At 38.3% G+C, this 17,405-nt stretch overlaps 1 protein-coding gene across 1 annotated transcript in view; it reads right to left on the bottom strand.

Annotated features, from left to right (window-relative positions):
• The window catches only part of lhx6a (LIM homeobox 6a), a 58,140-nt gene that overhangs the window by 17,968 nt on the left and 22,767 nt on the right, over positions 1–17,405 (bottom strand). Inside the window, exon 6 of the mRNA XM_043720107.2 lies at positions 374–474. Coding sequence (XP_043576042.1) covers positions 374–474 — 101 coding nt within the window. The remainder of the gene's footprint in view (positions 1–373; positions 475–17,405) is intronic.

A 17,405-nucleotide genomic window follows, 5' to 3' on the forward strand; every position in this document is an offset into this window, starting at 1 on the left:
CAACTGTGCCAAGCACTTCAGGTTTCTGTTTCAGCCTACAGGCTTGTTATCTTATACAGGGAATTAATAAATGAATGGAGTGGGCAGAATGAAGGCAGAAACAATTTACAACACAGAGTACAAAGTTAATATAACAATAGGAATATTAGATGTAATATGATTGAAATGGAAAAACACCATAACATTTAATGAGTGACTTTGAGAGAGAACTTTTATTGGTCTGGCTTGTTATCCTATGCTTCTCTCAAAAGGGCAGCTGTGGTATTCAAAACATAGGGTTCAGGAATAAAAACGGCAATATAAATGGGAAGTGCCTGATCTTAAATGGATTGTCATGTTGTAAGACTGACGGGGATCCCTGCCGCAATGCTACCTGTAATTGCTCTGCAGTAAATGACGTCCGTGCTCTCTTGGCTGGTTTCGGATGACTGTCTTGGTCTGAAGGTACTGCTCCCTCCAAGGTTAGCCCATTACCTGCATTCAAAAATATGAAAGATGTATATAGACATGATAGGTCATCATGTAATACACAAACAGATAGGATGTGTACAATTGCAAAGCTAAATATTGTGCAGAAAGAAATTTCATATGGACTTTAATCATAAACTCTATTTCTCTTTCAACACATGCTGACTTTCTCTGGCACTTTTTGCTTTTATTTCCAATATCCAGCATCTGCAATACTTTGTTTGTATTTGAATACTGTACGAATAGTCATTGGTATGATCGTTACTTTTCAAGCTAATTTATTTTCTATAAACAGGAATTGGTTTGCCATGTGTTTGAAATGTATTGTACAAATAATTCTGTACTTCCTATAAAAGTAACGTTGGAGTTAGTTAGTGATTGAAGAGCACTAAAAGCAGGTATTAAGAGTGAATAAAGGGTCCAGAGTGGGATAACATTGCTTCCTCCAGTAAAACTCAACATCCCCAACACCTACCACAGTCTGATCTTGTTGAATTGTCCCCTGTCTGCAGTGAATTTTCTTTGCCTTGACTTCTAGAAAAGGGTCAGTATCAAATGGGATCTCCAAAACTGCCTCCAAGAACCTCAAAGAAGAACAAAGCAAGATGGTTCCAACAACACCACAACCAGAATTTACAAATCTGCTGGGATGTCTAGGCTCCTTTATTAAGGGGCCAATAAATTGAGTAACTGAGGTAATAACAGAAAATGAGAAGTGTACCTACAAGGAACAGGAGGCGAAGTCACTCATGCAAATAGATGAGTAGCAAGTAAACCATATCCAGCATTTCTTCTTGTCTAATTGTGATCATTTGCATTGTCCTATAACCTAAAATATTCTAACAGGACTAGACAGGGTGTTCCCAATGGCAGGTTCCCAGACCCAAGGATCACAGTCTGAGGATATGAGGTAAATCATTTAGGACTGAGATGTCAGGAGATTTCCTCACCCAAAGACAGGTGACCCTGTGAAATTCAGTTCAAACATTTGATTCAGTCCTCCTCATTGGATATGAGGAATGATTGAACAAACTTGATTTACTTACAAAATTATAAGAGGCATGGATAGAATGGATGGCCAGAGTCTTTTTCCCCCAAAAGTGGAAATGTCAGTTACTAGGGAACATTGGTTTAAGGTAAATAGGGGTCAGTTTAAAGGAGATGTGAGAGGTAAGTTTTGTTTTAAACTAGAGGGCGGGAATTGCCTGGAATGTGCTGCCAGAGGAAGTGGAGGAGGTGGAAGCAATAGCAACATTCAAGTGGCATCTTGACATATGTGAATAGGCAGGGAATATAGGGACATGGACTATGTAGAGACAAAAGGCTAAGAAGAGATCACAAACTGGTGTATTACTGGGCTGAAGGGTCTGTTCCCTTGCTGTACTGTTCTCTGTTTGATTTCTAAAAGGAATTGGATTTAGTACTTGAGCTAAAGTGATCCAAGGATAAAGTAGAAGAGCTGGAACAAGCTGTTAAATTAGATGATCACATTGAATGTTAGAGGAGGCTTGTGGGGCCAAATGGCCTACTGCATCTTCTTTTTTCTATGTTTCACCATCTGCAACAGTGTCATGTGAAAAATCAAACAGCTCAACCACAGATTCAGCCATTATTTCAAGTTTAAAATCTGATGTACTCCCTTCATGTTTCAAACCAACTTTGAAAATGCTGAAGAGACTTTTATTTATAGTGCATTCAGCACAGCTCAGCGTTTTACAGCCTCTGCACTGTCGAAGGGTCAGAATGTAGGAAAATACAAGGGGTTTATTCTAACCTGTTTGTTTTGCACCTTTAAAAGAGGAATATTATTCCTGTATAAACCAAGCATGACTGGCATTGTGTCAAACACATTAGCTGTTAAAACACATGATTTAATTATTGCAATATAGAGTCATAGAGTTATAGAGATGTATAGCATGGAAACAGACCCTTCGGTCCAACCCGTCCATGCTGACCTGATATCCCAACCCAATCTAGTACCACCTGCCGGCATCTAGCCCATATCCCTCCAAACCCTTCCTATTCATATACCCATCCAAATGCCTCTTAAATGTTGCAATGGTACCAGCCTCCAACACTTCCTCTGGCAGCTCATTCCATACACATACCACACTCTGCATGAAAAAGTTGCCCTGTAGGTCTCTTTTATATCTTTCCCCTCTCACCCTAAACCTATGCCCTCTTGTTCTGGACTCCCCCCACCCCAGGGAAAAGACTTTGTCTATTTACCCTATCCATGCCCTTCATGATTTTGTAAACCTCTATAAGGTCACCCCTCAGCCTCTGACGTTCCAGGGAAAACAGCCCCAGCCTGATCAGCCTCTCCCCAGAGCTCAGATCCTCCAACTCTGGCAACATCCTTGTAAATCTTCTCTGAACCCTTTCAAGTTTAACAACATCTTTAATAGGAAGGAGACCAGAATTGCACGCATTATTCCAACAGTGGCCTAACCAATGTCCTGTACAGCCGCAACATGACCTCCCGACTCCTGTACTCAATACTCTGACCAATAAAGGAAAGCATACCAAACACCTTCTTCACTATCCTATCTACCTGCAACTCCACTTTCAAGATATTGTAGAAAAAGGTTCATGTAAAACTTGTATAGTGGTATTGAACAGACATTTGTAAATGGTTTATTGAAATAAATCGTTTATATTGCTGCAATTAGTTCATGTAAAGCATGAAGTAGACAAGCCCAATAATTATGAATCAAGTGACAGCGACTCATCATTTAATAAGCTTCACTGACCTGACTCCCTCAGAGGGGAAGGTGAGTTGGATCAGTGTGAGAGTTTCCATTTGATGTTTTTGGTTAATACTGGCGACGGGGCGGGGGGGGGGTGGGGGTTGTGTTGAAAAGGGTGTTGTGCCGTGAAAGTGACAACCAGGATAGAAACGCAGGGTCGGACTTTGTCAGGCGTGCGCAAAGTCAGTCAGATACCTAAATTTATCAGGTTACAGCTCATTCCTTAACCTTTGCTTTTTCCTTCTGTTCAAATCTCTCTATGTCGAGTGACGTTTCTATCGATTCAAACTAATGTTTTGTTTTTTAAATTAAATATTTATTTTGTAACAACATTTGAGAAACATTTGAGGAAGCTTTAGTCAGGCTGCAAGTTCATATTCTCTAAGGAAAGTGTTATAATCCTGCAGGTTGTCTCATACACAAGTCAGAAATAAGATACATTCAGGTGAATGAAGCAAGAATTGTTTCTGTTTCTAATGAGTTTTTGGGTCTCGTTATCCGTGCAGCTAAGTGTTCAGAATGTGTTCGCTGTCAGTGTTACCAGAGATTCTTTCCTTTTGCTGGGCCATTGTCAACTTTTACCCTCCTCCAACCATACTGGGGAAATGAAGAACCGTGTATAGACCCGCCTGAAGCAATCCGTAATGCTGCAGCCTCAATACAAAATCAATCACTGCTCTGCGATGGGAAATGAATGCAGTGGGTTGTAGCCTCGCACCAGACAGCGCTCAAACCTCTCTCATCATGGAATCTGCATTGACAGGCTCCATGCTGATTGTGAAAACCAAATCAACACTGCCAGCTACAAACCATCCCGAATAATCCACAAGGCACTCGACTGTGCCACCCAACTTTCAGAAATCCATGCTCCATTTCTACTTCCTCTGAAGTCCCCATGTTATTTCCACCAGCCATTTACGTCTGATGTTATAAATCTGGATTAGTGGTGCTGGAAGAGTGCAATTCGCTGAATGGTCCTGTCAGCTTGAAAGAAAAACGGAAAACTTTGTCCAACTGTTCTTCTCTCTCTCTGGGCTCTACTCCTTACACCCCACCCACTCCACATCTTCTGCACATAAACCAACATTTTCCCAGCTAGCATCAGTTCTGAGGAAGGGTTGTTCGACCGGAAACATTAACTCTGATTTCTCTGCACAGATGCTGCCAGACCTGCTGAGCTTTTCCAGCAACTTGTTTTAATTTCTGATTTACAGCATCTGCGGTTCTTTGGGTTTTTAATACAGAAAGGTTAGCATCTGTGGGGAGAAAACAATGTAAATGTTTCGAGTACGGAGTGACTCTTTATCCAGTTTGAAGTTGGATTGAGAGAAAGCTGGGAATTGGAGACCATATTCCCTTCTGGAGTGGGATATACGGGTGTCACTGTGCACTGTGGGCCCCCTTCATCTCCTCCTGCTCCCTGTGTCACACCAAATGTTTGCAATGCTAACGAGGTTGCCTTGGCAGATTCCCCATTGCTTTGGTGTTCAAGCAGCCTGCCAAATGAATGCCAACCTCCAACTGCTTTTGCCTCTATCTGACTATTCAGGTGTCAAGTTCTAGACATTTTTAACCATCCTGTTCAGAGATGTCGTCTCTTGGGTCTTGGGTAGGTGGCACTTGAACCCAGGGCTCCTGGCTCAGAGGGAGGGACAACATTATGTTCCACATTTGTACTAAGCATTGAACTACATTCAACAGAACAATATTCTCGACCAACTGGCACCCATCAAAGGAAAGTTATATTTCATAGTGCCTCCTCTGTACTGGCTCCTGGCCCTTGGTAGTTCCATAGTTAACCTTTGTTTCATCACCCCCTCCAAGCTAATCACCTTGAGATACAAGCTGTATTTGGGCACCACACATTTTATATTATTGGTCTTCAAAGGTTGTTTTCTATTTTTTTTAAAAAAGTATCATATTTTGTGCAGTCATTAAAACTCTTCTATCAATGTAATAGTAGAATTGGCTGTCCTGTAGATTCACAGAAAAATTACATTTGGTATTATTTAGTGATGCACTTGGATTCAGCAAAATCTTCTGTTTCTGGAGGTCCCATACTCAATTCAGGCCTAGCTTTAGAAAGTCATGTTTAAACAATTGGATCACAGAAGATACAGATTTAGCACATCCTGGTCTAGCTCAATTTTCCATCATATGCTCAATATATCTTCAATACCTGTCTGCTACTTCACAATAGCACCTCATCACTAAAGCAAGGAACAATGAATGTTCTGGATGTTAACAAAAGGGTCCATTGTTGACACCATTTATTGCCAGTCCCTGACTGCCAAGGAGAAGATGGCAGTGTGCTAACTTCTTGAATTGCTGCAGTCCATATGGTGCACACAAGAGGGGAGTTCAGGGACTTTGAACAAGTGATAGTAAAGAAATGGCAATATATTTCCAACTCTGGATGGTGATTGGCTTTATATTTGCCACCCTTGTCCTTCTAAATGGAAGTGGTCATAGATTTGAAAGATGCTGTCATAGTTGATTGCTGTAGTGCATCCTGTAGATGGTACATGTTGCTAATCTCTAAGTAATTATGAGGCAGAAGAGTGACAGAGAAGAACAAAGCAAATCCTGCACTCTGGACCACACAACCTCATGGGACATTCTGTCCCATGTACCCAAAGATCTGCAGGTTGAGAACCAGCCTGTACTGTGACATGAGGACTCACTGCAGAAATCCATGACCCTGAGTAGACCTCATCTTCAAACTGAGGGACAGCTGATGACTGTCCATAGGTTTACTTTCCTTTAGCTTACTAGCCTCCGTGTGTTTGTGTTTAAAATTACAGAAAGAGATATGAAAAAACAATTTCCTCTGGTAAAGAAAGCTAGAGCAAGAGAATGCAATCTTGAAATTAGTGGGACAAGATTGAGGAGTGAAATGAGAAGTGAAACAATTTACAGAAAAGGTACTTAAAATCTAGCAAGCTCTTTCAGAGCCCAAATCCCCACCCATCCCAATCCGAGGCTATATGCCGTGTCAATTGAAATTTACAAGAGACAGTTCAATCAATTTTTTGTCAAGTAATGACATCAAGCAATATGGACCAAACATGGGTGGGTAAAGTTAAGTATAGATCAACTATGATCAAAAAGAATGGAAAACAAATTTGAGAGGCTGAATGCGCTGTATCTAAACTTACACTTATTTGGTTATTGAGTGTTGAGCAAAACTGAAGATCTGTTATCTTCATAATGTCTCTGCAGCACTAGTTTGTGCTTGAGATGCAGACTTGCCCTGTTCCCAACTTAACTCATAATCACAGAGCCTTCCCAGGGGCTTATAATTATATGTTTTAAACATTTTGTTTGTAACCAATTCAAAATAACTCAGTAAATCAACCAGTCTGAACTCTACAATTTCTCACTGATTCTCACTGTAAGATCATTTTTACTTTCTCAACTTAATGGATAGCCTCCTGAAATCTGGTTCATTTCCTGTACTATTATGTAAGGATGCAGCCCTGATTCATAAACTTATACTGAGACTAACATGAACTAGAATAGACTTGGCTTCTTTTCCCTTTAGCTAATTGAGATATCTAAGGTTATCAAAGGAATTGAAAGCAGGGTTACATTATTTTTGTATACAGGTAAATCCGGAATGTAGCTTTAAAATTGGACCTAAACCATTCAGGATGATATGACATGATGACCGATAACAGAAATATACAACCCTGAGTAGGCACCATCCTTGAATCAAGGGACAGCCGCTGCTGACCATGATTATGTTAAAAAGTACTTCACACAACATGTAATGAAATTTTGAACTCTGTTTCCCACAGAAAGCTGCAAATTAGTTGAAAATGTCAAATCTAAATATAAATATAGATGAATTAAGAATTACAGATCAAGGCAGGTAAGATACAAATCAACAATGAGTTTACTCCCAAGATAAAATAAGTTTGATAAGTTCAATGGCCCAATCCTGTTCCTTGTTTCTAAATTACTGCTTTTTCAATCTTACTACATATTGTACCACAGGTACATGGCACTGAACAGGCCTGTTTGGCTAGCTGACTCATTGAATGGTGCGACTTTAAAAGCATGGAAAAAGTCTTATTTTTGGTAATAAAAGATATACACAGAAAATTCAGGACAGTTAACTTAATTTTGAAAGTGGCGAAACTTCTAGAAATGATAATTTGGAACAAAATTCTGTATTAAGGAAATCCAAAACTGACTTGCAAGGACAAATTGGATTAAACCAACTTGAGTTTTTGATGACAGAGAGGGTTAATAAAGGAAATGTGGTTGCTATGGTATACATAGACCTCCAAAAGACATTTGGTAAAAATATCACATAACAGTGTAAACAAAGTTAGAACCCATAGAATAAAAAGGATAATAGCAAAAAAGATACAAAATTGGCTAAGTGACAGGAAATAGAGAGTAGTGGTTAATGGTTGTTTATTGGATAAGAGGAAGCTTTATAGTAGAGTTCCCAGGGGCCAGTGTGAGGATTCTTGTACTTCCTGATATATATTCATGACTTTAAATTGGTGTTGAAGGCACAATTTTAAAATTTATAGAGAATACAAAACCTGAAAGTATTGTGAACTGTGAGGAGTAGTGTGTAACTTTAAAAGCAGGTTGATGGAAGAGGTGGTGAAATGGCAGATGAAAGTAACACTGAGAAGTGTGAAGTGAATCACTTTGACAGGAAAACACAAGAGACACTATAAAGCAAATATAAAATTCTAATTGGGGTGCAGAGGCAGAGGGACAGAGATGTATATGTACATAAATAATGGAGGTGGGAAGACAAGTTGAGAGAGTGACTAGTAATGTAGATAGCAGCCTAGGCTTTATCAGTAGGGGCATAGAGTACAAAACAAAGAAGTTACGTTAAACATAATTTGTTTATAACACTGGATTGGCTTCAACTGAAGTTTAGGAAGGATGTGAAGGTATTACAGAAGTGGTAGGCCTGGTTCACAGGAATGGTTTTAAATATGCAGATGGTTCAGAGAAGTTGGGACTAATTTTGTGGAAAAGAAATAGTTGACAAGATTTTTGATAGATGTGTTTATAGTCATGATAGGTCTAAAGGAAGTCTACAGTGAGAAACAGTTCCTATTGGAGAAAGGATTGACAACCAGTGGGCATAGATTGAAGGCAATTGGCAAAAGAAGCAATACTGGCATGAAGGAAAACGTCATCATGCAGCAATTGGTTAGGATCTGGAATGCATAGCCTGAGAGATTGTGGATAGGGCAGGTTCAATTGAGGCATTTAAGAGGAATTTAGATTATTATCTGACATAGAAGAATGTGCAGGGTTATAGGGTGAAGGTGGGGATGTGGCAAGCCTTATAGGGGCAGCACAGACAAGACAAGCCAAAGAACTTTCTTCTATATATTAACAATTCTATAACAATATGAATTCAGATGAAGAACTTATGAAATTGCTGTGTGTCTGAGCTATTGAACCATTCAACATGCTGCTGCACAATAGTTTAAATTAAAGGAAAGGCTGGGAATATGAAATATTTTGACCTTCCCATGGTGATTATAGCAGGAGACAAGCATTCAATCTGTCCAATGCAAAAGCAAATAAAACCATTTATTTATCAGCAAGTCCACTGATGATCATATTGTGTGTCAAAATTCAGATAAATTCTAACATTTTGTGGCTATTAAAATTTGTTGTTTAGTGTAAGCATTTTAATAGCAAGACAGCTGATGGGGTAGATCATGATCAATGTTTAAAAGTCACACTGAAAAATAATTCCTATTGGAGGAGACTTGCAAGAACTAATGTCATTCTGTTATTGATAAGTAGTACGTAAATAATTTTTGGCTGTTCCAAAATTCAGCTGTTTTATTTTATTTCAGGATAAAAAAAACGAGCCCAAAAGCTACTGAATAATTTCATTGATATCAATCACTTTTAAGATTATTTTTTGATTGTTGTGTAGTGTACATAAGGTAATCAGAAAATCATGGAATCTTTTATATTCTTATGAACAATATATAGATGAGGTCATCAATTTATATAAGATCGCAGGGCATTGTAAGATTCAGAAGGACGTGGTTGTCTCGCATTGACATCACTGATTTTCATTAACTTCCTACCTAGCGTATCACACACTAAAAGGTCTACAAATGCACAATATCATGATCGGCTTCCACACAAATCAACTAACCAAAACAAATGTGAAGAAAGTTAATTAAAACTATTTAAATTAAGTCTGATCAATGTATTAAGAAATAGCAGCAGGGGTAGAACACATAGCTCATTGAGCTTACTGCACCATTCATCAGGATCATAGCCAATCAAATTTACTTTTCTATCTTATCCACATGCCTTGGCATCCAATACTTTTAAATATACTCAACAACTGGGGTTCGAAAGTCCTCTGGAAGCAAGATATTCCAAATATTTATAATCCTCTGAATGATGAAAAAACACCACCTTCTGCGTGTTAAATGGCTGACAACGTATCCTGAGTTTATGACCTTCAGCTCCGGGCTCTCCAAGCAAGGGAAATTGTTTCTCAACATTTATTCTGTTAAGGTTCACAAGGGTTTTCAAAATCCAGTGCATCCAACAGGTGGAGTTACCAATTGTCAGAGTACAATGTGTATCAGTATGATAGACTATTCATCTACTTTGATCAATTGCATTTCTGCCAATATTGTTTGTGGACTGTGATTAAAATCTGCAGTGGTTAACCATCTTTCTTGGGAAGGAGATTTAGGAAGGGGATTTCATGTCAAGGTGGTACCAGGGTTGTGCTGGAAAAGCACAGCCGGTCAGGCAGCATCCAAGGAGTAGGAGAGTTGACATTTCAAGTATAAGTTCTTCATCAAGAATTCAGGATTCCTGATGAAGAGCTTATGCTTGAAACGTCGACTCTCCTGTTCCTCAGATGCTGCCTGACCAGCTGCGCTTTTCCAGCACCACACTTTTTGACTCTGATCTCCAGCATCTGCACTTTCTCCCAGGTTTGTACGTATAGTGATGGAAATTTGGAGCCCTTAGTAATATGATCATTGAGCTGTGAGTCTGCAGTGCTCTAGAGCACTGTTGATGAAGCTCCTTTGACATCAAGTTCCAAACTCATGACTTATGTCACTTAGAAGGACAAGATTAGCGAATACATGGGAACATCTTCAACTGCAAGTTCCCCTCCAAGTCACATATCATCCTGATTTAGAACTATATTGCCAATCTTTTACTGTTACTCAGTAAAATCCTGACAATCCCTTCCTAACAGCACTTTCTAACACCTCATGGAGTACAGCAGTTCAAGAAGGTGGCTCACCACCACTTCTGAAAGGCAATAAGGGATGGGCAATAAATGCTGAGCAGCCAGTGATGTCTGCACCCCATGAGTGAATTAGAAAAAAACATACTTCCTGGGTATCCTTACGCCTTGGCTTTGCCAACTTGCACTTATGAGCTTGAGCAAAGAAGTCATTTGATAATTGGACAAACAAATCTAAATATCTGATTTCCCAATAACTTGATTTAAACACAACAACTATGTGCCTATATAAAGGAAAATATTAAAGGAAAAGAGACAAGGAAAAGTTTACCAAATTCAGAAAAACAGTATAGTGAAACTTCAGTCTGTGTTTAATCCTCAAAGTACTGTTCTAGAACATTTATAATCCTCAACCCTAATTCTGCCCCAGCATTCCTCTATCTCCACGTTGATTATTCCACACCTCACTTCATCTATCTTCCAGCTCTCTCACAATTTCACATGAGACATCAAACTGTTGGATATTTACATTAGACATCAAACTGTTGGATATTGGCCAGTGACAAACAGCTTTTGTTTGGCAGCAAGTCACACTCTCAAAGTGAGGAAGCTGTCAAAAGTTAAACAATAAAAACAAATTAACTGTTTTGGAAAAAAAGACTATTGTATAACTCTATTGTATAGCTCCTGAAGAAGGGCTCATGCCCGAAACGTCGATTCTCCTTTTCCTTGGATGCTGCCTGACCTGCTGCGCTTTTCCAGCAACACATTTTCAGCTCTGATCTCCAACATCTGTAGTCCTCACTTTCTCCTATTGTATAACTCTCCACTGACAATAAACGCCCCCAAATTTACAAGCAATTTGACCACATGAAGGGAATTTTCCTTAAGACCACACATTCAAATGTACAAGCATTACATTCTCCAAATAATTGTGGTGACTGTCCATTCCAATCCAGCAACAAACCAGATCTTCACTCAAGGTATCATTATCACCTAATACACTCTATGTGCAATAACGTCTGGATGTTAACACAACAAGATTTAACTTTGCAGTAGTTTACAAAATATTATTTTGTTACATTTTATCACTTCAGATTTATTGAATTTTCAGATAAAATGTAATAACTGAAGCTTCAATTAAGGTTATAATGAACAGTCTGATATATTTTATATGAACATTCATTCACTGAAAAGCTGGCTATATGTTTACCTACTTATAATGCAGCTCTTAAAAAGTTCTAATTCCTAAGTTGATCCTAGCAGTTCCATCATTGGGAATTTCCATTTGATATGTGAACCACTTTGAGAAGAATGAGACCCAAGAACAATTGTTAACTTGGAGGTAGAACTTTGAGTTTGTAAAACTCAAATGCCTAGCAAATGTCAGTCAATGTTTTCACTGATCAGTAACTGAGGTCATCTCCAACAGTGCATTTCCTGTATAAAAATATTGACATTATAGCTTCAAAAGTACATCATTGAAAGTAAAACACTTCAGCATATTCTGAGGCTGTGAAAGTTACAATTTACATTCAAGATCTTGCATTCTTGAAGGAAAGATGCCAATTTCTAATGTCTAAGAAGGAAAGTTGAAGCCTATGGCTGGAGGAAATGTTTAGTAAGAGGCTTGTGTGTTACTGAGAGCACATGGACACATGTCCCAGTTGTTCTTAGCAGAGGCTCTTGTTATTTTGTAATTGCTTTGGGATTTCACCTGTTCATTTCAAGGAAGTATATTTTACAAATCATTGTGTAGATAGAGCTTGTACTCTATAATTGCATTAGATTTAATTTCAGATAGTTTAATCTGTTTCTTATAGTGGGGAATTCATTAAACGCAATACGGAATACAAAAAAATAGAATAGATCATTGCAATCTATCTGAACAATTGAAGTATTTCAAGGGACTACTTTATATACAAATTGTTGCACATGTTATCAATGAAATAATTTGTATTGCAAAGATCAGTGTCCATCCATATCACCTCTAATATTTTTCTCCAATTGGAATTTTGCGAAAGTATGTTACTGTCATTAGAAACAATGGTTTCAAAGAGTGCAACTAGATTTCTATCCTTGGCTTAAAATGGTTCCTTCAGGAGATCAAATGAGGAGATGTCTGGGTGAGATGAATCTACAAGATGAATGTGCCTGTGGGTTTAGAATCTGCCAATGTGTCTCTATTGCCATGACATCTGAGAAATATTTGGCAAAGTGTAGCTATGTTTTGGCCTAGTTAAACAGTATATGCTTATGTTTGTGAAGACAAGCCTTTTTTCTATTTACAATTTTTCCTCAACTTTTCTCTATTTTCTACTCTCCTGGGCTCTTGCTTCTGGTCAATCTCTTTCCATTGCGAGGGCAGACACTGTATACTTTGTGATTCTAACACTAACAGTAATCCATGCTAAAGTGCCAGGAGAAATGCATGGAAGAGGGCCAGACTAAGATGAACTGGTGGTTTTTCCCTCTCTTGAGATATCCTGAACATAAGCCTTTTATTTTGATTTTCTGCACACTTAGCCATGTAGTATACCCCCTCAGCAGCTCATTGAGCAACTGCACCTTGTGGTGTGTTATTAAGACAAAGAAGGAGTTCAAGTTTGATTCCTGTGTGGGTTGTAGGATCTAAACTTGGAAATACTTAGGAATTGGAAAATATCAATGCCTCCAGATAAGGGAGGGAAATAACCAGTGAGGTTGCTAATCCTGATGTCTCTCTATTGGAAAGGACACACATCATATTAAATTGCTGGGCTGTATTGTGACATCCCCAAGTCTGAAAACACTGATATTAATGTCACTAATTAGGGTCACTAATGGGTAAGACTTTAGAGATATATCGCCATCCATTATCTGAAACAGACTCAATAACTAGGTACAATAGTACTTGGTATTTTCTCCCCACTTCAAAGTTTTCCCCTTTTCACTGAAGACAGCTGAGGGACAAGTGGGAGACATGACGTACAATTTATAATAATTAAGCAAATGATAGGGAGGTTTTTCCAAACTTATAGATGGCATAGCTGGAATACAATGAATAATTTTGTATCTCTTACCCGAGGAAAGAGATAATGTTATTGGAGACAGTCAAGAGAAGGTTCACTAGACTGAAAGAATTGTCCTATGAAGAAAGGTTGAGTCGATTGAGTATATTGGGATATGGAAGAATAGAGGCAACCTTATGGAAAGATGAAAAGTTCTTGAGGGATTTAACAGAAAAGATGAGAAAAGGTTGTTTCTCCTTGTGGGAGAGTGCAGGACCAAAGGACATATATCAGAATAAGTTGTCATCCATATTTAAAAAGAGATGAGGAAGAATTTCATCTTTTAGAGGGTAGTGAATCTGTGGGATTCTTTACTGCAGATAGACAGATTTTTAATCAGTAAGAGAATCAAGGGTTACAAGAATAGGCAAGAAAAGTGAAGTTGAGGATTATTATATCAAACATGATCTCATTGAACGTTAGAGAAAATACGATGGCCTAAATAGTGCACTTCTGCTCCTGTGGCTTATGGCCTTATCAGAAAGACAATGTATTCAAGTCGAGTGAATCATGTGCAATACGACAGCTGCTGTAAAGCAATTCTGTTTCCAACTCATGGGGTTATTGTTAATTTTACTAATTAAAACTGGACTAGTTCTTCCTGAAGCTCTGTCACAAAATATGGTTTCTCAAATGTCCCAGCTTGTGCTATAAGTTTCACATGATCACACTGTGCCTCAAAAGGAGACCAAAGCAAGCCTGGCCTTTGGGTCTCTTCTTTTGGTTCATTGGCCTACAAGTGGTTGTCCTACAATATTGTATACTGCTCCAGTTTGGTCTGCAGCTTCGTAACCCTAGCAAATTTGGGAGCACCTGAAATGTAATACATTTCACAGAAACACACTCTTTTCTCATAGAGATTAATGGAAATCTGGAATTCTGCCTTCAATGCACTGTTGGCGCTGAAGAGTTAGTTGGAAATTTTTGAAGAGAGATTGACAAATGTTTGTAATCTCGGATGTGCAGGTATATTATCAAGGTGAATAGCTTGTGTTAAGATATAAATCATCTAAGCACAGATCCTATTTGTTTCTAGAGCCATGCTTTATTGACATATGTGCAGTGAAAGCAACAAAACACAATACCTGACAGCTCAGAGGCCAACCCGGACAAGAATAAAGTAAAGAATAAAGGTAAGATGCCAGGAGGAGAATCCTGCATTATTCCTGCAGAACTTGGAGGAACCACTACCTTGCTTGTTCTGCTCCCTCAAAACTAATTCGAGCATTAAATAGATGAGTACTGAGTATCTCGATACAGGTCTTATTATGCAGAATCAACATGCTGTCCAGTAGGCTGTACATTTGCAATAAGCTTGTGCATTGCATTGATTAATGGAGTACCCACTCTGTTCGAACAAATGCCTGGAAACCTATTGGAAGGGCTTGAGAATCAGGATGAGGAAGCAGAAAGGTAAGCCTTGCATTTCCATTTTAACTCTGCTGTCAACCCTGTTTTCTTTTGGTGATGGGGTTTCTCATCCACTTCAACGAGTTTGATATTTTAAACTTGAGGCCCATGGGAAAACCATTTTGTCACCTTTTCCTTGAAAGATGAATCATTGACTCTGCTTCTCCCCTCAGATGGTGTCTAAACAGGAGAGCATTCCCTGCATTTTATGTGTCTTTATTTACTTTTGTTGTACAGGAAACAAAGCTTCATTAACTGTAAGATACCATTGGATAGACTTCATGTACTCTGCAATAGTAGGACCACCAAACTTTGCCTCCAAATCATTGCACATCTCCAACCCTCCTTCTTCAACTGCAGCTAAATTTCTTCATGCTATTGTTAACTTTAGTCTTCTGTTAATTCTAGTCTTAACTATTCCAAATTTCTCCCAGTTAGCCTCTTATCTTGAACGCTCTGTAAACCTGAGCTCACTGAAAACTCTGCTGCTTATAAATTTGTGTCAAGTTCTGTCCAACTGTTGTACATGAGCTCACTGACACATATTGGCTCTCTGTTTCCCAATGCCTCAATTTTTAAATTCTAATCCTTGTTTTCAAATCCGTTCATGTCATCTCCTCTTCACCATCTCTAATGTTCTTAGCCCAACAGCCCTCAGATTTATGTGTTTCTCCTAGGTTGACTTCCTGTGCATCCCTAATTCTTTTGCTGTACAGTCCCTGTTGACTGTTGTGCCTGTAAGTGTCAGAACCTAAGCTGTGGAATTCCCTTCTGAAATCTTTTCACTTCTCCTTCTTAAAAACTCTCCTTTAAACGACTTCATCATCTGTCCCACATCTCCTTATGTGACTTAGTAACAAATTTAATTTGCTACTTACTCCTATTAAGAATATTTTATCATGTTACGGGCACATTGTTGTACAGCTAACCAGTCATTATTAGTCTTTTGGTTGGTCATTTATTGTGTGTGAAGAAAATGATAACAACACAATACTATCACAACTGAAAGAGAAACTATTAGCGAATAAGTTGTTACTAAGGTGCTGTTGGAAGTGTAGGCCTTTCCCATTGGCAAAGTTGTGAGTGATTCTGATTATAGTTCAAGGATAGTGTAATTTTAACAATTTATTATAACAATTAAGATGAAAATGATTGCATATTCTAATTTCCAATTTCTTTGTAAAGACAACATAAGTGGACATGAGAGCTACTACATGAAAGCATCTTTATCTTCAATGGAGTATATTGATGTGACTGATTTCCCAGCCCAGTCGCTTGGTTAAAGGCCAGAGTACCAGTACACCACTCAAAGTAAACATTGTGTTTCCACCCACAACACATTATTCTGCTGGCTGAGGCAATCGTCTACCCTAAGCCCCACTACAAAATAAGAAACATTGCTAATATGAGATAACATTTCTGCACAAGCTGGGACGTTAAGTTTAACTTTTATAAAACACCATCTTGCCACCAGCTGGGATGTTGTGTCCAATTCTGAAAAACCACACTTCAGGAAAAAGAGTTTGTTAGGATTTATCAGAATTGGTTCAGAAAGGAAAGAGTACTGTTATATTAGATATACAGTAGATGCTGCAATTGTTTTTGTTTCGAGTAAAGAAAACTAAGAGGAGATTGAGAGGTGGTGCTTAAAACATGATTGGTTTAGATACAGTAATTAAAGAGAAACTGTTTCCAATTTTCAAATGGTCAATACCCAGAGGGCACAGATTTAAGGTGGTTGACAAAAAAAACAACATGAGGAAAAGCTTTAGTTTAAAATGGAACAAGTCGATAAAAATAAAAACAGAAAATGCTGGAAATAGGTCAGTCAGCATCTGTGGAGAAAGACAAACTGAATGTTTCAGTTATGTGACCTTGCAGCAGATGCTGTTTGGCTCACTGATTATTTCTAGTACTTTCAGGTTTAATTTCAGATTTAAAACAACTGCAGTATTTTGCTTTTGTACGATAGTTAGGACTTGAAATGTAATGCCTGGAAGGATGGTGAATACAGATTCAATAGACACCTTCAAAAGGGAATTCAATAACTTCAAAAAAAACTGCAGGTATTGGGGAAAGAGTGGGGAAATGGGATACATTGAGTTGTTCTTCAACAGAATCAGCACTGATTGGTCACCAAATAGAATAGTACAGCAGAGAAGGAGGCTATGATAATAACCAGGTAACATTCAGCCGGCTTGTAAGAACTTTTGGAATAGTGCCTTTCTGATAAAATTCTCCAAGATGATCTTTGTGGGCTTAACGGTTATTGTAAAACTGACCCTGTCTGATTCACCATATCTATGCTAAATCCTTTAAGATAATTGCTACCACAAGTCATTTGTTTACCGATAGATTTGTTTGGATAATAATCGATACTTGCAGCTGTGGAATATTATTTCAGGCTAATTAAGTGCTACTGCTTCTTTGAAGTATTATCATAATGTACAAAACATAAAGGAAAATGATTGTAAAGATGAACAATTTATTGTTACTTTC

This window comes from Chiloscyllium plagiosum, unplaced genomic scaffold (assembly GCF_037043375.1).
Source record: "Chiloscyllium plagiosum isolate Xiang-an unplaced genomic scaffold, Cpla_swu_hap1 HiC_scaffold_21, whole genome shotgun sequence".
Classification (NCBI taxonomy): Eukaryota; Metazoa; Chordata; class Chondrichthyes; order Orectolobiformes; family Hemiscylliidae; genus Chiloscyllium; species Chiloscyllium plagiosum.